The 21,534-nt window shown below is 43.5% G+C and overlaps 2 protein-coding genes across 3 annotated transcripts in view; one reads left to right on the top strand and one right to left on the bottom strand.

The window, feature by feature from the left end:
- Window positions 1-460, bottom strand: part of tyw5 (tRNA-yW synthesizing protein 5) — a 79,658-nt gene extending 79,198 nt beyond the window's left edge. Inside the window, exon 1 of the mRNA XM_038789047.1 lies at window positions 372-460. Coding sequence (XP_038644975.1) covers window positions 372-452 — 81 coding nt within the window. The 5' untranslated portion in view covers window positions 453-460. The remainder of the gene's footprint in view (window positions 1-371) is intronic.
- A 2,871-nt stretch (window positions 461-3,331) lies between these two features.
- On the top strand, window positions 3,332-18,129 carry maip1 (matrix AAA peptidase interacting protein 1). Of its 2 annotated transcripts, XM_038789049.1 has the most exons (6): window positions 3,338-3,751; window positions 7,576-7,647; window positions 8,214-8,340; window positions 10,562-10,712; window positions 14,785-14,882; window positions 16,292-18,129. In XM_038789049.1, the coding sequence occupies exons 1-5, from the start codon at window positions 3,443-3,445 to the stop codon at window positions 14,861-14,863; spliced, it is 738 nt and encodes a 245-aa protein (XP_038644977.1). In that variant the 5' UTR covers window positions 3,338-3,442; the 3' UTR covers window positions 14,864-14,882; window positions 16,292-18,129. The 2 variants fall into 2 exon arrangements, with proteins under 2 accessions (XP_038644978.1, XP_038644977.1); XM_038789050.1 differs by lacking the exon at window positions 7,576-7,647 and having other exon boundaries at window positions 3,332-3,751; window positions 14,785-18,129.
- Window positions 18,130-21,534: the final 3,405 nt, after the last annotated feature.

The raw sequence follows: 21,534 nt of genomic DNA, 5'->3' as shown, positions 1-21,534 counted from the left end.
TTGTTGCAGTTTTAACATGAAAGCTATACAAGTCAGAAAACTCACATCTAAGTGAAAATCCACATTTAAAATTCTGACGAGATCCTTAATTCTCCCTCGTTCAAAACTGATTAAAGACCTCACTGGCAAACACAATGAAGATAAAATAAATACAATATCCTGTCGAGGAAGTTGGCATTACGGCACAGCAAATTTATTCTCAATTTCAGTTTTCTACAATGAAATGAATCAAATGTGTATTTAAAAACCGGGATTTTTACATTAGAAGTTCAGAAGATGTGAACCTTTGATGAATTTAAGAATGTTTTAAGGTGAGCAGGTCTTTTCGCGCGAAAGGGAAGGTTTGTGGCCACACTTCTGGCCCTGCTTACCAGAGGGTAAATCTCCTGTAAAAACCTCTCTTTGTCAAAATTGCTCAACACAGCGACTGGAGCTTTCTTCAGAGCTTCCATCTGCACCACACAGTCCGCTCAAAACTACACCCCTCCCGCACCCAGACACACACGCACAGTTCCTAGGAGCGAAATACACAGACACACTCCCTGGGAGAGGGAGAGAGACGGATCCTGGGAGAGAGATAGAGAGACAGAACCTGAAATTTGAGAGAGAGAGAGACCCTGGAGATATATAGATCCTGAGAGATAGAGAGACCGAACCTGAAATCTGAGAAATCCTGGAGAGATATCGACAGAACCTGTAATAGAGAGAGAGACATACACAGGCCCTGGAGAGAGAGAGAACTCCCAGGAAGAGAGATCCTGAGAGAGAGAGAGATGCACGGGCAGAGCCTGGGAGAGAGAACATCCAGTGAAAAAGATACAGACAGACAGAAAGTTAAGCTCAAAGAGCTGCATGCAGACAGAGAACTGCATTCTGCAATGGAGTCACGCAGACAGATTTGTGACAGAAGACTGGTAGGGAGACACGGCGATGACTAAAACCAGGGGGAAGGAACACACATCATGGACGGAGAGGGAGGATATCATGGGGCGGCGGGGCGGACAGAAGACTGGTAGGGAGACACAGCGATGACTAAAACCAGGGGGAAGGAACACACATCATGGACGGAGAGGGAGGAAATACCCCAGAATACGAGAAAGAGATGAGCTTCTGCAGCACAGACAGTGAGAAAGATACTGACGGGGCTAAATCCAGAGAGGCATAAGACAGAACTAAAACCCAGACAGTAAATTGTGAAAACCCAGAGAGAAAAGATCAGTGACTAAATGTGAGAGACACCAACATACCCAGAGTAACCCAAGGAAAAGCAAAGAGCCATCACGAAAATAGTCTCCTCTTTCGAATGAGGATGAATAATCAAATTATTTTGTGACAATGCGGCAACAGGAACAGTATGCCTTGGATATTTCAATAACCAAGAACATCACCGGGCACGTTTAAATATTTACTATTCTTTCAAAGAAACTAAGAGACCTGCCAAAATCTTTAATGTTTTGTGCTACATATACAGTATACAGAAAAAGAAAAGTGGCTGAGAAATACATAAAATTGTCTAAAATGTGTTACAGTATGTTACTGATCACGTTCAAACTCATTTGATTAAAGCAGCTACCACAAAGGTGTATTTGTTTCCACTATAGTTCAACAATCTATAATATTCATTAATTATAAACACATTTTACCATTAAAAATACCAAACACCATCAGAGACCTGCAAAACAATTGGGGCCAAATTAGTACCTTTATTGTGAGTATTTTTTTAAATGTAGGATTTCTAGTTAATCTTTCAGCTAAGACTTCAACAGAATCAAATCTTCTTACTCTGGAGAAAGCTCCATAAGGCTGTCTATATGTGTAAAAGCAGGCCTAGGAATAAAAATGCAATTATAAAACATTTTAAAAATTCATTCATGGGATATCACTGGCTAGGCCAGCATTTATTGCCCATGAGAAGGAGGTGATGAGCTGCCTTTCTTGAATTGCTGCAGCGCATGATTTCAAGAGTCTGGGCTTGTGATTTGTTTGTAATTTTTAAAAATGAAAGTCTACTTGGGATCTGTTTCCATCATGTTGAAAAGACAGGTTTACATCTGATGAGCTCAATATTATTGAAAGAATATTTCCTTGAAACCTGCTGTTAATAATTACAGCATCTATCATCAAAGAACTCAGCTTCATAACTCAATCTTGTTCTGTGAGGAAGTCCTTGTTTATGATTCAAGCTTCATTGTAACATTAGAACCATTTCTTTCTTAATTCTAAGTTTGTGCTGTGGTCTTTTCCATTGGAGTAAGCCTGTATAGAAACTCTGGAGGGGTTATCATCTTCTTCATCTACACAATCAACGCTAATGTATTCTTTGAATTCACCTCACAACTTTAAAAAAAATTCTTCATTCAAATCTAGTGAATCTATTTTTTTTAGCAAAAAAAACACATTTGAATAAGTTTTACAAATAAATGTCCTTATCACATTTAACCAATTCCATAATTTCATCCACCCCTCCCATGCCTCATATCCTGCCATAGTATCTCAACCTTCCCAAACCATCTCTCCCATGCCATCCCCAACTCTCTGATCAATCCCATCCAATCCAAACAGAAACAATCTCTCCAACCAGGGTAACTTTATTGAACACCCCTGAGCTTTAGCTGGTTTTGTTTTCCAATAACTACCCCACCACTGTGGGCAGCACGGTAGCACAGTGGTCAGTACTGTTGCTTCACAGCGCCAGGGTCCCAGGTTCAATTCCCAGCTTGGGTTACTGTCTGTACGGAGTCTGCACATTCTCCCCGTGTCTGCGTGGGTTTCCTCTGGGTGCTCTGGTTTCCTCCCACATGTCCCGAAAGATCTGCTGTTAGGTAATTTGGACATTCTGAATTCTCCCTCTGTGTGTACCCGAACCAGTGCCAGAGTGAAGCGACTAGGGGCTTTTCACAGTAACTTCATTGCAGTGTTAATGCAAGCCTACTTGTGACAACAATAAAGATTATTATTACCACTACCATCACCATTGGCAGTCACACATGTCAGTTCCAGTCTTCCGCAGGCCACATGTGTCTTCACATGTGGCAGGCAGCACCCACCAAATCAACCCTCCAACAGACACTTAAGTGAACCAATCAAAACATGCAGTCCAAATAGGGAGAGACAAAAAGTAAGTTCTATTGTTTTAGTTGGGGATGCATTTTTGCTCATCCTGAATGCTGTCTTGAGGAGCAATCAGATTATTACACAATGATTTCCAGGCAAAAGCCACAAGTTTAGAAAAATTGCAATACAACTTATTCACCTAACAATGAAGCCCCCCGCCCCGCCTGCAGCATGAACTGGGAGTCATTCACTGAGAGTGATTGTTGTCAGTGGTGTTCTGTTGGTTGAGGCGGTGCCTTGTGTTCAGGGCTCGGTTGCTCCCCCGGACGGATGGTGGTGTGGGACGCAGCTCCGCCAATGGGAGGGGAGGAGGCGGTGCTGCGTTAAGATGGCGCTGGTGGGCAGGCGCTGGAGCCTGGTTTTGCTCAGCCTGGCCCGGCCTCACCAGCATCCCGGGGCCGTTCGCACGGCCAAGCGGTGCCTGACACCATCCTCTCAGTTGCCCGCCCTCAGGCCACTTCCCTGGGCCAGGAGTTACAGCAGCGAGCGGGAGCCTCGGCAGCGGGGTAAGAAAGTGGTGGTGGTCGGCATCCCCAACCCATTCACCTGGGCCCGGACCAGGATGTATTTCTTCCTGATAAGAGCGTATTTTGATCAGGACTTCACCTTCGATGAGTTTTCTGCTGGTGCCAAACAGGTGCGTTCCGGGGCAGAGTTGGAGTTTACTTCAAAAAGGGCTTACTTAGAATGGCAATCAACAGAGAAGGAGGCCATTGAGCCCATCATGCCTGTTCTGGCTCTCTGATAGACCAATTCAGCTTGTCCCGCTCTCTCACCTTTTCCTGTAGCCTTGCAATTATAGGTTTGCAGCACAAAAATAGGTCCTTTGGTCCATTGTGTCCTTGACAAACACATTTATTCTAATTCCATTTTTCAGCACTTGGTCCGTAGCCTTGTATGCTGTGGTGTTTCAAATGCTTATCTAAATGCTTCTTGGATGCTGTGAGGGTTCCTGCCTCTACCACCTTTTGAAGCAATGAGTTCCAGATTCCCACCAGCCTCCCGTTGAAAAGGTTTTTCCTCAAGTCCCCTTCTACATCTCCTGCCCTGGTCTTAAATTTATGTCCCCTAATCATTGACCCCGCTACTAAGAGGAAAAGTTGCTTTCTATCTACCTTATCGACGGTCCTAATAGTTTTCTACACCTGAATCAGCCATCTCTGCTCTGGAAAACAACCATCCTAACCAACCTCTCTTCATAGCTGAAATTCTCCAACTCGGGCACCATCCTTGTCAATCTCCTCTGCACTCTCTCTCATGCAATCACATCCTTCCTATAATGTGGCAAACCTGCAGACACTTCCCTTTTGAAAGCCACTTTTGAATCCATCTCCACCACTCTCTAGGGCAGTCTAACTTATTGCCGCGTAAAACATGCTTTTCCTCGTGTTGATGTGGAGATGCCGGCGTTGGACTGGGCAACACGGTAGCACAAGTGGATGGCACTGTGGCTTCACAGCGTCAGGGTGCCAGGTTCAATTCCCCGCTGGGTCACTGCCTGTGCCTGCGTGTCTGCGTGGGTTTCCTCCGGGTGCTCTGGTTTCCTCCCACAGCCCAAAGACGTACAGGTTAGGTGGATTGGCCATGATAAATTGCCCTTAAGTGACCAAAAAGTTAGGAGAGGTTATTAATTATGGGGATAGGGTGGAAGTGAGGTGCTTCAGTGGATCGGTGCAGACTGGATGGGCCGAATGTCTTCATTCTGCACTGTCTGTTCTATGTTTTGAATCACCAGCTTTCGGAGCACAGCTCCTTCCTCAGGTGAATGAAGAGGTGGTTCCAGAACCCACCTCTTCATTCACCTGAGGAAGGAGCTGTGCTCCGAAAGCTAGTGATTTGAAATAAACCTGTTGGACTTTAGCCTGGTGTTGTAAGACTTCTTACTTTCCTCGTGTTGTCACTGTTTATTTTGCCTTTCACTGTAAATCTGTATACTCTGGATCAGGGGTGGGCAAACTTTTCCGTGCAAGGGCCACATTCAGAAATTCACAATTTTAAAGGGCCGCATAGTATATTAAGTAAAATAATTACTTCACCCGGTTATGATTCTGGGCGCCTCATAAAGAACATAGAACAGTACAGCACAGAACAGGCCCTTCGGCCCTCGACGTTGTGCCGAGCAATGATCACCCTACTCAAGTCAACGTATCCACCCTATACCAGTAAGTAACCCAACAGCCCCCCCATTAACCTTAAAAAAAATTAAAAATTAAAAAAAAAATTTAAATTTTTTTTTTTTAATGACTTGGTGGGCCGCATAAACGGCCCGCGGGCCGTAGTTTGCCCACCCCTGTTCTGGATCCACATGTTTTCACTAGTAGATAGCTCATAAATTTGAACACTTCTATCAAACATCCTATCGATATTTTCTTCTCTAGTCTACCCACATCACTGAAGTCCCATATTCCTCAAACAATTCTCCTAAATCTTCTCGGCAGCTTTTCTAAAGCTTTTAATATACATCCTTCCCATAGTGTGGTGCCCAGAATTGGGGGCACAACTCAAGTTAAGGCTGAACAAGGTTATACAGGTTCAGTGTTTCTTTTGTACTTTATATCTCTGTTTATAAAACCCAGGATTTATACCTTTTTGAACCACCTCAACCCACCCACCCACCTTTAATGATTTACAAGAACACGAGATAAGAATAAACTCTACTGCCCATCGACCCTGCTCTACAATTCAATACAATCATGATTGTTCTTGGACTTGGACTCAACTTTCCCACCTGTTCTCTGTATCCCTTGTTTCTCAGAAACCAATAATCTGTACATTCCAGCCTGAAATATATTCAACAATGGAGCATCCACAACCCTCGGGCAGAGAATTCCAAAAATTCACAACTTTGAGTGGAGAAATTTCTCCTCCATCCTCAGTGATTAATCCTGCATTCTACGACAGCGTACCTGTACTCCCAGATCCCTTTGCTCCCAGCATCTTTTACAATTGTATCCTTTAATTTACATTTCCTCTCCTCACTCTTCCTGCTAAATTGTATCACTTCATACATCTCTACATTATGTTTACTCTACCACCCTTGCCAGCAGCCTGTCTGTCCTCTTGAAATTTATCATTATCTTCCTCCCAGTTCACAATACTTCCAGGTTTGTATTGTCTGTAAATTTTGAAATTGGGTTCTGTGCACAAGGCATTAATATGAATCAAGAAAAGCAGTGGTTCTAGTATGACTAGCCTTCATCAACTGACCAATGGCACTGACAGCCGCTGCCGGCCCCACTGCCCCTGACCAGCCACTAGTTATTTTCACTGCCCATGTTCCTGAATCTGTCCATCTGGATAATGGGTGACCAGCTGTGTGAACATAAGCTTATTTCCCAGAATTTTGGGGGTGGGTTTTCTATCCTTTTGGAATGGAATTTTTTGCATTCCTGGCATCGCAGTGAATGAGAGGCAGGGCACTGTGGGACTGCACTGCAAGGCATTCTGGCGGAGTTGACTTTATCGGCCCTGACTCCATTCTCCTGGGGGATTTAAAATTGACAAAGCAGCCAATTTGCACACAATAAGGTTCCAATTGCAACAATAAGATAAATACCCATATAACCTGTTGGATAGGGGTGAAGGAATGTTAGCTAGGGCCACTTCTATCCCACAATTACTCATCTCCCCTGCATCCCAACAGAAATCAAATTTACAAAAGTGCCCTCTTTCTAAAAGGAACATAAGCAACAAACCTCAAAACTTAGATAAAACAGAAGGACATTCACCAAATTCAAATGCTGTTGCTTGTGTCAATAAAACACTCCAGTTTCTCTCTTTTCCCCCCCGCCTTTATTGTCGAGGAAATCTTTGAGAGTGCTGGCAAACACTAAGCTCCCCCTGTAGGAGACCCAGGCATTGAAATAACCACAGAAGTGAGGCAAGCAATCAAACTGAACAATCCCTCAACTACACGCTGCCTGGACCTGTTCATAGCCATGTTGGGCAGACCCCTGAGGTCCTCTGACTTTCCTTCTTCCCTCTGTAACAGTTATCCAAAGATTAGGACTGAAGTGCCACTACAAATTTGGGCACAGCCCCTTCAGTTGGTGGAAGAGCGGCTACAACTGCTCATTCTCAAGGTATACGTGAAGCATACTCAACCAGAGCACAAATGTTACAAATAGTGTGGGTGACTGCTAATAGTGGCTTAAATTATTTGGCGATACTGCTCTCTGCAATGTTCTCTATCCCAGATCCCCAATGGAACAGGGAAGGATCTCTCACATCGAGCCCTGAATCCAGGTTTACATTTATGGTGGTCAGTTAATGTAACTTCTGCCCAACGGTCACCCCTTATGAAATGAAAGGCCAGTGTTTTATTGCTTGTAATACAGTGCAGCATGACTAAATATTTCGCTCATTTTCTCCCTGTGTTGTAGATATAGTTTAGTGTGTGTACCAGATATGCCAGTTTATGAAAGTAAAGCTTCACACATTGTTCATTGACTTCTTCCATAGGCCTTTTCACAAGTGTCAAAGATGCTTTCAGAGTGCAATTTTGATGAATTGAAGGAACTTGTATCAAAAGAGGTAAAATGCAATTTATCTTAACCAGAATTGTTAGATATTTTCTGGTGAACAGTGAAATAAGTTTGTGATGATTTCAACACTTACTTTCTTGAAAATTATCCGTGCTTTAAAGAGGAATAGTTTCTTGTTTTTGACGAATTCCAAGTAGCACTTTGTAGAAGCAAATTGCTGTGGCAACATCTGTGTTTGTCAAGTTCCACAAAACCAAAATTGCAAATGCAATATGGTGAGGCAGGGTGAGAGGATCCATCAAAGTGTTTTTCCTATCACTTGCATATATAGATATACATTCTCTTGCATAATTTCTGGACATTTTTTTCTTAGTAAATATTCAGCTGTGACTTTTCAGAGGCGAGAAAATGGTTTGTGTGATTTTAAAATAAAATAAAACAGACGATTGTTTACCTAACACAACCTCAACATTAGCTTTCTCCTAATCAAAAAGATTAGAGACGTGCTTTGTATATCATTGTAAATCCTTTTAGAGGTGATATCTTGCTGTAATTCTTTTATTTCTGATCAGTAGGTCTGTTTTATTACCCAAATACAAATTGTTTTATGTACAGGCATTGGAGGAAGTTGAAGAAAAATGCTTAGCTTTGCCAGTTAACCGCAGGGAGGCCTTAGCTGCTGACCTGGATGAAATTATGTACAGCACGCCAGGCGATGTTGGAATTTATTATGATAACCAAGGTTTGTTTTATTTATTAAACTTGACAGCTAAAAATATGGTTAATATTACAACAAATTGTACAATCAGAACTTTATTATGTCATAATGCAGTTTTTGAAATGTATACTCCTGGAAATTTACTGTGTATTTGGGGAGAAGGACCTGTGCTCGTTATCACATATCCACTGTGCATTAACGTGCAGAATTATTACTGCATGCAAATGAGACTATCATTACCTATCACCTTGTCCTAGAGGCCTTTGCTATCTGGGCTCCAAGTTAAACTTTGCTCATATTTCCTACTTATTAAAGCTGCCCTTCTGGTTACACTTTCAATGTTATTCCTTGCAGTGTGACATTCATTGTCAGCTCCTGCCTTGACATGTGCTCGTAATCCCCTGGTACTTCTCCTTCTTTGAGAACTTCACCCACTCCCCTTTCTTGAAATCCTTACCGCCCCTCTGATATTTCCCCATGTTAGATAAGAAACTACATCTTCTGGTTATTTGGTTACTTCTCTTCACCTACTTCAGCTTTCTGATTTCTCTGCATTCTTGTCTTCAGTGAATTTCACTGGCCATGTTAAGCAGCCCTCCCTAGTGCCCTCTCCCCATCCATGAATTCTCTCTTGACCTTCTCATCAAAAGGCTCCGGCCTGAGGGTTCCACTTCAGACAGTCATTTCTGCTCACCCTTCTGTAATTATCTCTGTCCCAAAAGAAACTGACAGCTTCTGCCACTTCCCTTTTCATCACCATCTCAATGTTCTGACAATCCATCTGATTTGGCACAACCACTGCACTGGATTTACCAAACATCTGCTTTGTTTCTACCTTTGCTATCTTCACCCCTCCAACTGTCTTTTACTGTCGCTCATTGCACTAACTTTCTCCAGCGATAGTTCCCAGCTCCTGTACTTAAATCTGACAGGTGGGATGCTCTTCGAACTGATTGGCCTTTTTATCCACTGCACAATCTGGCAGGATTACTTCTAGGAATGTTGTGTCCCCCTTTCTCTGTCCTTTTAGATTGTGAACTGAGCTTCAAGCTCTCCTCATCCTATCCATCGTGCTGTCATAGATCATAGAATTTACAGTGCAGAAAGAGGCCATTCAGCCCATCGAGTCTGCATTGACCCTTGGAAAGAGCACCCTACTTAAGCCCACATCTCCACCCGCATCCCAGTAACCCCACCTAACCCTTTTTGGACACCAAGGGCAATTTAGCACGGCCAGTCCACATCTTGCACATCTTTGGACTGCGGGAGAAAACCAGAGCACCCGGTGGAAACCCACGCAGACACAGGGAGAACATGCAAACTCCGCACAGACAGTAACCCAAGCCGGGAATCAAACCTGGGACCCTGGAGCTGTGAAGCAACTGTGCTAACCACTGTGCTACCATGCCGCGCATGGTATGAATAGCATAGATGCATTTCAGGGGAAGCCTGATAAACATACGAGTGAGGAAGGAAAATAGGGTTATCTGATAGTGATATGAAGCCGGTGGGAGGAGGCTCGTGTGGAGCATAAACATCAACATGGACCAGTTGGGCTGAGTGGCCTCTGTCTTGTGCTGGAAAGAATTCAATGAATACCAGTGTCCAAAAAACGTTAAGTGGGGTTACTGGATTATGGGAATAGGGTAGCGGTGTGGGCTTAAGTGGGGTGTTCTTTCCTACGGTCAGTGCAGACCGAATGGCCTCCTTCTGCACTATAGATTCTATGATTCTATAATGAACACACCATTGTTGTGCCTTCTTCTAGATTTCAGAGAAATTACAGTGCAAAAGGAGGCCATTCGGCCCATCGAGTCTGCACCAGCCCTTGGAAAGAGCAACCTACTTAAGCCCACGCCTCTGCCCTATCCCAGTAACCCCACCTAATGTTTTAGAAACTAAGGGCAATTTAGCATGGCCAATCCACCTAACCTGCACATCTTTGGACTGTGGGAGAAAACCGGAGCACCTGGAGGAAACCCACGCAGACATGGGTAAAAGTTCAAACTCCACACAGTCACCCGAGGTCAGAATCGAATCTGTCTTGGAATCGTATTGTTTACAGGGTTTTGTTCACTACCTGCAATTGTGCTTTATTTTTTAATAAATATCCAATTCTAATGAGCTCAGTTTCTATGACCGTAACTTGGGACTATTCTTTTCTGCAGGAATGTTTTTGATTTACTGCAGGCATGTTTTTGATATGTTGGAAGCTGCTAGCCATTAAATGTTGTCATCCCAACAGGTAGAAAGTTTGTCAGTATCATAATGCGTTACTGGTACCTGACTGATGCTGAACTTCCAGATGAAACCCCTGAGGGAACAAAAGTGTTTCAAGTAGTATTTGGTGATGAAAGCAGCAAAGACAGTAAGCGTCTGCTTACAGCAAATTATGAGTAAGTTTTGTAACTATAACTCTATTTGTACTGCACTGTTGGGAGTTTTGTTCGATGTTTATTGATGGCATATGCCACTTATTGTTTCTTATGATACGTAAATGTAGTCACGCTTACATTTAACCTGAAGAGCAAGCCGGGTTGGTGGTGGTGTTCTGCAGCCAACTGACTGTGCCACTTCACTACACCAGGAGTGGATGGGACACGGAATTGGCCTCATTATTTCTCAGTTTGCCAAATGTTGGATATTGTGCCTTGTTGGTTGCTCGTGGAAATTTTAAATTATTATAGGGGGTGCCAGTAAGTCCACTTTGGCAAGTTGCAGCAAGATCTCTGCCAATGTTCTGGAAGAACTAGCCTTTGGTGTGGCCTACAAAGGGCAGAAGTAGAGAAATGTGTGAAGAGTTAGTTTGTCAGGAGGCAATGTTACACTTTAAATATATTAGGATAATTCAAAATTACAGATGACTATTTCAGCAACTTCAAAATAAACTTCATAAAACTTGGAATTGTAATAAACACTGAAGATTGTGATTGATTTGAGAGGGACCGGCTGAGGAAGTGATCGGACAAATGGCAATGAAATTCAATACAGAAAAATGTGAGGCAACAAATTCTGAAGAAATGAGAGACATTACATACCAAATGGTACAATTTTAAAGGGGGTGCAAGAAGCACAATCTTTGAAGGAGGCAGGACAGGTTAACAAAGCAGTTAATAAAATGTGCATGGTATCCTGCACATAGAGACACAGAGTACGAAAGCCAGGAAGTTATGATAAAACTATATAAAACATTAATTCAGTCACAGGTGATTGTGTATAATTCTGGGCACCACACTTTGGAAAGGACATGAGGGAGTTGGATAACACACAGAAAACACTTACTACAAGGTTTATAGTTATATGGATAGACTGGAGAAGTTGGGGTTATAATCCTGAGAGCAGAGAAGGCCCAAGAGGAGATGTGGTACAAGTGTTACAATCCTGATGGGTAAGAGGAACTATTTCCAATATCTGATGGGTTGATAAGCAGAGGGAACAGAGTTCAGATGAATGGTAAAAGAACCAGAGGCAAATATCTTTAAATGATGTACGTGATTAAAATTTGGAATGCACTACCTGATTGGGTGGTGGATATCGATTCAATCGTAGTCTTCAGAAGGGAATTTGGTAAATATTTGAAAAAAAGAAACTACGAGGAGAGAATGGCAGAATGGAATGAACTGGATTTCTCTTCAAAAGAGCTGGTGCAGACACAATGGCTGGTTCCATTGCTGCACTGCTCTGTGAACTGAAACTTCACTCTGAAAATTGTATTGAAAGTGATAAGACTGGAGACATAAATCTGTATTCTATCATAGTATGTTATATATTTAATCTTCTGTCTTAACTATTTTGAAGTTGCTGAAATAGCATTCATACTTTATACATTAAAGCCCAATGATTTAGAAACACTGCTGTGTTTGACTCTTTGTGGATATTATGTTGCCAATGCTACTCAAATAGGCTGCATTTAGGTATGTTTTAATTCTTTTACGGCATGGGATGTAAGCATCACTCCCAAGGCCAGCATTTGTTGCCCTTGAGAAACTTGCCCTGCCAATTCAGAGGGCAGTTACCGCACTATTGTGGGTCTGGAGTCGCATGTAGGCCAGACTAGGTAAGGACAAGTGATTGCCTTCCCGAAAGGACATCAGTGAGCCAGATGAGTTTTTAACAGCAATCGATGATAGCTGTCATGGCCAATGTTATCAAGGCTACCTTTATTAACTGAATTCAAATTGCACCAATTACCACAATGAGATTTGGATTTGTGTCCCCAGAGCTTGAGCCTCAGTTTCTGGGTTACCAGTCCACAGTGACATTACAATTACGCTGCCAGCTCCGTGGTTTCAGCCCACTTTAATACTATTTGGTTTAAAATAGTGGAAGACCATAATTCTTTTAAAATAACTCAAAAATACGGAGACTGGTGGCTGAAATAAAACAGATGGATTGTAAGTCCCGTCTGCATGCTAATTGCTCAAATTTATAGGATTACAATCTGAGTCAAGTGCAGCATTTGTGTGGACCCACAGCACAAATTGGTCTGCGATTGATTAGCAGCCTCACTAAGCCTGGTCACAAATGGTTGATGTAAGAATTGATGATTGATGCCTTTCTGAGGTTGGGTCATAGTGAAAAGAGTTTTAATGTTTGGCACTAACACTGCGTTCTTTGAAATAGAGGAATGGTATCTTCCTTAGAATCAAGATCCTTCACCTTGATGAGCACAAAAATTTAATAAAAGGAAATGGCTGTAAAGCATAATGTTTTTAATAATAAGTATTACCATGTAACTTTAGTACATTTTCTGTCAATCTTTCCATACTTTGTTTAAGGGTGCTCGACAGTTGAAATTCGAACAACAGAGCAATTTTGGTTGAGAATCTATAACAACTAACGAAGAATAGTCAGTTTGAAAATCTTTGGGCGGGATTCTCCGACCCCCCCGCTGGGTCAGAAAAATCCCGGGGGGGGGGGGGGCGGGCGGGCGGAACGAATCCCACTCCGGCTGCCGTATTCTCCGGTGCCGTTTTTCAGCCGGGGGTGGGACTCACGCCGCACCGGTCGGGGACAGTTGGCAGCGGCTCCAGCCCCGGCGATTCTCCGGGCCCCGATAAGCCGAGCGGCCATCCGTTTTTGGCCAGTCCCGCCAGCGTGGTACGCATGGTCCCACACCGCGGAACCTGGCAGATAAGTCGGCTTGGGCAGTCCTCGAGGGGGCGCAGGGGGATCCGACCCCGGGGCGGGTGGCCCGGCCCACGATCGGGGCCCCCGGATCTGCGGGTGGGCCTGTTCCGTGGGGGCACTTGTTCCTTCCGCGCCAGCCCCTGTAGGGCTCCGCCGTAGCCGGCGCGGGGAAGAAAATCCCCTGTGCATGCGGCAAAAATACGAGGGGCGGTCTGTGCATGCGCGGAATCACGCTGGCGGTTCCGTGCACGCGCAATATCACGACGGGCGCTCCACGCATGCGCGAACTCACGCAGTCCCTTCGCCGCCGGCTGGAGTTGTGCCAATCACTCCGGCGTTCACCTAGCCCCCGAGATAGGTGATAATTCCTCACCTTGGGGGCCCGCCGGAGTCGTTGGCGCCAGTTTTCACGTCGGTGTGTGAACTTAGTCCACAGAAGGGAGAATCCCGGCCTTTGTATCATACAATCACATAGCTATTTTGCACATAATCAATCAGTTCTCTTTAGAGACAGCATCTATTTTGGAATCTGAGTGAAATTTGATAATGGGTCCACTTGAGTAAACTGAGCTATTTAATTTGTTAATGTGAAATTGTTATTAAATATCATGTGTTGGGTTGGAAATTTCTGTAATGGAGTCAATAGAAAATGGCGAGGTATAGCTTAGTAATGCATTGCTCAGTGTGGGTAATGCGTCATGCATACCAGCAGAGTCCCAGATCTCATGGCACCGAGGACCTGGGTTCGATCCTGGCCCCAGTTCTCTGTCATTGTGGAGTTTGCACATTCTCCCCATGTCTGCATGGGTCTCACCCCCACAACCCAAAATTGTGCAGGGTGGATGGATTGACCATGCTAAATTGCCCCTTAATTGGAATTAAAAAGAAGAGTCTCAGATCTCTAAATTGGGAGGTTGTGAGACAAAAGCACTCCTGAGCTAAGACAGGGACAACTCATTTAAGTTACCAACTTTTAGCACATTCCAGCATAAGCTACTAAAATGTTTGGAAGTATGAACATGTGGTAAGGAAAAAAACATACTTGCCAGTGATACTTCATGAATTTGAATAGCCTAAAGATAGTCACTGTCAAGTATCATTAATGACAGATGAAGAGCTGGATGAGGTAATGAACCATAATCAAGTTAAAGGGAAAGCAATAAAACATTTGGGGGAAGGTAGGATAAAATAATCTGGGATCGTACTGCACGAATATTGAAATAGAGATTTACAGTGCTTTTAGTACGTGCAAACTATTCTAAACACTATCTGGTAATGAGAACATGTTCTTGTGCTGCTCTTAAATTTAACCAATGTTTCATTCTTCACTGAACTTAGATTTCGACGTGAATTTACACAAGGTGTGGAACCTGACTGGATTATTACACGGATACAACATTCTAAGTTATTGGAATAATTCTGCTGAAAATCTTACTGTAAGGATGTTGCTGCATGTCTCACAGCCAACAAGAAAGACCTACAAGATTGACCTCTTTTGATTTACAATTTTTTTTTAACCCTGTAAAATTCCAACACCATATTAGATGCTGGTATTACATGAATGACATTTTCCATGCTGTACAATTGTTGTGAATGATGGATTTAAATGGTTAATGAAGATTTTACCACTAGCAAAACCTTAATAATTTTTTTTTGTTATGCATATGGTAATCCTCCTGATATTTCTTCAATTTAGTTTCATTTAGCTCAGCAGTGAGTCTGGATAATGGCTGTCTGCTGGAATTTGCAAAATAAATGTCACTAACTTCAAAAAAATGACAGCTAGTAAGCACAATAACACAACTTCAAGGTGCGCTGTGGTGGGACGAGAGGAGGAGAATGGGAAGAAATTCTTATTGTTATAAAATCTCGTAAAATCTGCAGCAGAAAAGTTAATGAGTATAATCCAGTAAGCCAAATGCATGTTTTAAGTTCTTGAACAAGGTTACAAGATAATTACAGACATGGGAAGCTAATTCCTCCATCTTAATTCAAGCATCAAGGAATATCCTGGATCTCCTAGTACAGCATCCAATTGGTTCTTGAATGATTCCCAGGGTTTTTGGTTTCATTCTAACCTGAAGTGCATTCCATGCCTTATCTTTGTGTGAAACAAGCATTCTGATATTGATTCTAATCTTGTCTTTAAGCCCCCTTCCCTACTCTCTCTTGCTTCAAGTCCTAGTCAAACAATTATTTTTCTAGTGTCAACTATAACTGAAACATCTGGCACTAGGAATCAGCCTTGTCAGTCATCTTAGCACTGCATCCAGTCCTTGAATGTCGCCTGTGTCTGTGACCAGAACTGGACATGGCCATCAAGTTCTGATTTGATCAGAGCCCTATACAGTCTGAGCAATGACTTCCTCTATCTATCATACCACTGCTTTGGCTGCATAATTCAACATTTTCTTGACATCTTTGGTTGACATTCTGAATTGATTTGTCACATTAATATTCGGCCTAATAAGATTCCCAAACTGCTCTCAACTTATCCCGTAACTATTTCGGAATCTTTCAAGGATTACATATGTTGCCTATTTTCCTTTCTCTGTGCAATATCTTACACTTCTCTGCATTAAATTTCATTTGTCAATTTCCCATGCATTTGCATTCTGTTCAACTCATTATCTAATTGTCCTTTCCTGTCTGAGAAAGCCAGTTTTCCCAATTGTGTAGCTCGCAATGAATTATGAACAAACATTCTCAATATTAATGGTTTTGTATAAGTTTTCTTACTCTTTTTGAAGTTATTGACACGTGCATGTTTTGATTTCACAGGCAATAACTATTCTCGAGTATCTCAGGTGTTCATGTAGAACCTGTTTGATTCTGTTTTCCACAGATACAGCTTTCCAGCACTGGATGGTGATCTAATGGGAGCTACGCACTGTTTTTTTGTTTCTCCCTCCTTTCTAGCACCCAGCCAGTTGGTGTATCCTACTATCATCCAGTTGAATTGACAGCCCTCTGCAGAGTCTGTGGCCTTCTGGTCTGCAATACTGTTTTTCATTCGGGCAATGTGCTCACCAGCTGAATAATGGAAACACTTCTTTTAATTGGAAGATTTTCTGGTAGTCTAAACAGTACCAAACTGTTAACTGATTGCTGTTGAGATGCAACACAAGGAAGTGTCTTTTAACTGCTGTCCCCTTCCTACTTGCAGCATCCAGCTGGTTCTTAAATAATTCCAGTGTCTTGTTATTGGTCACTCTTCCTGGCAACACATTTAAGCTGTTGCTGAGCTTCCTTGAAGAAAGCACTCCTAAGTGTGCTCTTCACAGCCCTTAGGCAGCACTTACAAACCAGTTGTCATTACTGACTAATTTGAGGCAAAATCTGCCAGCACCTAATGTGTTAAATGGTCGGCAGTTCCTGTTTGATTCAAATGTCCAGTGCTTGTTCAGTGTGCAATGTAAGGAACATAAGGAATGAAGAGACAATTAGTGGGTAAATGACCTTGTCCCTCCTCACTTTGTTTCCTCTGTACAGGGGGGGGGGGGGAAGGAATGACTTAAGCAAGTCAGTCTGCACTGCTTTCTCCTGAGTCAAAGTTTCAGTTAAGTGTGCCAGACTAGGTTCTCAAATAAAGGATAGGAGACCTCTTTGGTCCAATTAATGACCAATTTGTTAATTGAACAAGGAGTAAACACGTACATGTTGAAAATGGTTTGATATGTTTTTCACCCAATCTCAAGAATTGTACATGCAGTACCCTTTTTCTAACTATTATTTATAAGGTTGTCGCAGATGCCGATTGTCTGCTTTCCATTTATTAATGTATTTTTATTGCTCCCAATGGGAGTATTATTGTAAGGGACTACGACAGTGACAGATTTACATAAAATCACTTGATGCTCCAACCTCCCATTCCCTTGGAGCGAAGTACTTCCAGTAAATACTGTGATTTGGTTTTATGGGGTTCATTTTTGTATGAAGGAAGGAAACACTAGCAAAACATAAGAACACTAATTGAAAGTTGTAAATAAGTTTTTCATGAAAAATACTTTCAAGTTGTACCATCGTTCAACGTAACTCTTGTTGCTCCCAGGGGTATATTTGTCCACTGCTCACATTTGCACCCCATCCTCCCATGATTCCACATAGGAGTTGTCCAGAAGCTAATTCTATTGTAAAGGGACCAGCAGGTTAACCCTGCATTGTCCTTGAGCATTGCCCAGTGGTGCTCGGTGCATTATAGGAGGCTGAGATCAGATAAAGCCAATATTTCAGCAAAGGTTGGGGGATCTATGGAATTGGATTCAAAAGGAGGAAGTGTGAGCTCAACTGCCCACAACTCTGAATTTACTGAAAGGTTACGTAATGGTAAACAGAGTTGAAATAATCTGTTAATTATACTGACTTTTTGGAATTGAAACAAATATTTTTTGGGAGTTTTGTAACATTAAGTTCTGATATTCCATAATGGTGCTAGCTTCACTGTGATTGTATTCATAACCAAGGCTTCGAGCACTTGTGATGGAATCCACCATTCTGTTTTTTTCCACACTCAAATATAGTGGAATATGAACCTCATAAGACAGAACCACAAAATAGTGATTCAATTTTTTACTGTAGTTTTCTTAATGTGTTTTAAAATTGAGCGGCAAATGCTGATTTACATAAAAATCAGTTTTGAGGCCAAAAATGTGTTTTTAATGAATAAATCTACTAAAAAAGAAATCACTATTTCTTTGAGTTCTTATAATATTGAGATACTGAATTAATGAGATAAAGCCTCAGGCTGATTTGTGGCCTTTGACAATGTAAATGAAACTGTTGAAACCTGATTTGTGAATTTCATGGTCATTTATAAATAATCTTTATTAGTGTCACAAGTAGGCTTACATTAACACTGCAATTAAATGACTGTGAAAATCCCCTAGTCTCCACACTCTGGCACCTGTTCACCTAACAAGCACGTCTTTAGGAGCTTGTGGGCGGAAACCCACGCAGACACGGGGAGAATGTGCAGACTCTGCACAGTCACCCAGGCCGGGAATCAAACCTGGGTCCCTGGCACTGTGAAGCAACCGTGCTAACCACTGCTATTGTGGTACCCCAAAGATGTTTGGTGCAATTCTGCTAAACAGAACTGCCTCACTTAATCCTGCAGGACATATTGAGATAAAGGTTTTTATCTCTTTGTCTGCCCCACTCCCTACCCACATACACACACTCCGTTAACTAAATTTTGGATTTTAAATTTTATCAACACAGTGACTAGTATTAGGCATATCATTGGAATGATTGGCACATAACATATTTTTGTGTGTATTGAAAGGGAGAAATGTTGGTCCAAAAATAGTATTTTAAACAAATAAAAGCAACAATATGGGCATGAAAGCTGAGTTAAGTGAAGTGAACTGGGATGCAAGGCTAGTGGATAGATCAATAAAGGCAGTGTCAGGCATTTAAGCGGGTACTTCAGAATACTCAGAATAAGTCTATTCCTGCTGTAAAGAAAAATTCTAAATGTAGGAGCCACCATCTAGTTAACTAAGAAAAGCATCACTCTTAAGGAAAAAATACAACTGCACAAAGATATGGGGCAGAAGAGTTTGAGCTGCCCAGGGGAAATTGTTTCAGGTACTTGCAGGTCCGGGATTTCGTGAGGAGAGAGGTGCCATCCGAGTGCCACCCTTAAGATAAGGGGCTGGATTCTCCATTCCTTTTTAAAAATAAATTTAGAGTACCCAATTCATTTTTTCCAATTAAGGGGCAATTTAGCGTGGCCAATCCACCCACCCTGCACATCTTTGGGTTGTGGCGGCGAAACCCACTCAAACATGGGGAGAATGTGCAAACTCCACATGGAAAGTGACGGGGCTGGGATTGAACCTGGGACCTTGGCACCGTGAGGCAGCAATGCTAACCACTGTGCTGCCCGAGTTCTTCGTTCCTGCTGACGCCAACAGAGGATCTGTGGTGTTTCACGATGGAAAAATTGCTGCCACACCTGCACTGATTACGCTACTAGCGCGAGGCTACCCGGTGCGTGAAACATCCGCACATCGGGCAAAAAATGGTGGGAGAATCGCAGGGTCCGTGCTGGACATGCACGGGCTGACAATCTGCAGCGGCGCGAATGCCTGCGCAGTCCACACGCACTGATAGCGCCGGAAAAGATGGCTCTGGTTGTACTGGACCGTGTACCTGTCCACCCGACCCCACAGCCCACCTGCCCATTGCTAACTTCCCCCTCCCCCAAGCCCTGGCAGAAGCCCTCCGGCCAGCGGCATAGCTCTAGGCGGAGTATGGCACTGCCGGACACTGTCCGCAGGCCCCCTCTCCATAGCCGCCACACTAGATTCACGACTGCTGAGACCACATGTTGGCCTGCGCTGTCGGGAACTCAGGCCATCGGATGCGGAGCATCGAGGGTGGGTCCAATAATGACATTCAAATGGGATTGCGACTGCAGCTCGAGGCTGATTTCCAGGGGGCGGAGCATCACAGCCTATCGTCAAACCAGCGCTTGTCGCGATTTCGGCACAGGTAACCATTCTCTGCCCGATCCCGATTTCGGCATCGGGCTACGGAGAATCCCGCCCTAGGTGTTGTTGAAGGAGGGGATAGGGTAGGAGAAGGTGTCAAGGCCTACAAGGAGCTTATGGATTAGGAGGGGCCCTCGGTGGGGAACATTAAGTGTAAGTGGGAGGAGTTGGTGGGAAGGGGAGGCCGGGATTTCGGAGGAGGGTCTGCGGAGGGTGAACACGTCCTCGTCAGTTTAAAGTAGTGGATAGTTGCGGGCGGTGTGTGGGGAGGCACCCGAATCATGTCCACATGTTTAGGGTATATCCGAAGCTAAAAGGGTTCTGGCAGGGGTTTGCAGATGTAATGTCTGAGGTGTTGGGGTTAAAGATGGCCCTCCCAGGTTCGATCCCGGCTCTGGTCACTGTCCGTGTGGAGTTTGCACATTGTCCCCGTGTTTGCGTGGTTTCGCCCCCACAACCTAAAGATGTGCAGATTAGGTGGATTGAACATGCTAAATTGCCACTTAATTGGAAAAGATTAATTGGGTCCACTAAATTAAAAAAAAAAGGTGGCCCTGAATCCAGAGGTAGCGATATTTGGGGCATCGGAAGACCTGGGAGTCCAGGGGGCGAGAGAGGCCGATGTTTGTCTTTTGCCTCCCTGATAGCGCAGAGATGGATTTTCCTTTGGTGGAGGGACTCTAAGTCGCCGAAAGCGGGGATGTGGATGAGTGACCTTGCGTAATTTCTGAGACTGGAGAAGGTCGTTCACCCTGAGGGGGTCGGTTGATGGGTTCGCTCGGAGGTGGAAGCCATTCATTGATTTTGGGCACTTGGAAATGAGTGGACGTATTAACGAGAGACAACATGGTTTTGTGAAGGGGAGGTTGTGTCTCATTAACTTGCCAAAGTGACAAAGATTATTGATGAGGGTAGGGTAGTGGATGTTGTCGACATGGACTTCAGAAAGGCCTTTAACAAGGTTGCTCATGGCAGACTGATACAGAAGGTAAAGTCACAGGGGATCAGAGGCGAGCTGGTGAGATGGATACAGAACTGGCTCGGTCATGGAAGACAGGGTAGCAGTGGAAGAGGGCGTTTCTGAATGGAGGTCTGTGACTCATGGCATTCCTCAGGGATCAGTGCTGGGACCTTTGCTGTTTGCAATGATTTGGAGGAAAATGTAACTGGTCTGATTAAGTTTGTGGACGACAAAGGTTAGTGAGTTGCGGATAGTGATAAGGACTGTCAGAGGATACAGCAGGATATAGATCGGTTGGAGACTTGGGCGGAGAGATGGCAGATGGAGTTTAATAGGGACAAATGTGAGGTAATGCATTTTGGAAGGTCTAATACAGCTGGGAATTATATAGTAAATGGCAGAACCCTTAGGGGCTGGTTTAGCTCACCAGGCTAAATCGCTGGCTTTTAAAGCAGGCCAGCAGCACGGTTCAATTCCCGTACCAGCCTCCCCGGACAGGCGCCGGAATGTGGCGACTAGGGGCTTTTCACAGTAACTTCATTGAAGCCTACTCGTGACAATAAGCGATTTTCATTTCATTTTCATTTCATTAAGAGTTTTGATAGGCAGAGGGATCTAGGTGTACAGGTA

The sequence above is a fragment of the Scyliorhinus canicula genome, chromosome 2, assembly GCF_902713615.1.
Source record: "Scyliorhinus canicula chromosome 2, sScyCan1.1, whole genome shotgun sequence".
NCBI classification, from domain to species: Eukaryota; Metazoa; Chordata; class Chondrichthyes; order Carcharhiniformes; family Scyliorhinidae; genus Scyliorhinus; species Scyliorhinus canicula.
Note: the sequence above shows the minus strand (reverse complement) of the source record. Positions and strands in the feature narration are given on the sequence as shown.

Excerpts from the sequence above, each read along its gene's own strand:
- maip1 (XM_038789049.1), top strand. The coding sequence starts at position 3,443 with ATGGCGCTGGTGGGCAGGCGCTGGAGCCTGGTTTTGCTCAGCCTGGCC. Across the intron at positions 8,341-10,561 it reads AATTTATTATGATAACCAAG|GTAGAAAGTTTGTCAGTATC; the intron begins GTTTGTTTTATT and ends TCATCCCAACAG. Across the intron at positions 10,713-14,784 it reads CTGCTTACAGCAAATTATGA|ATTTCGACGTGAATTTACAC; the intron begins GTAAGTTTTGTA and ends CACTGAACTTAG.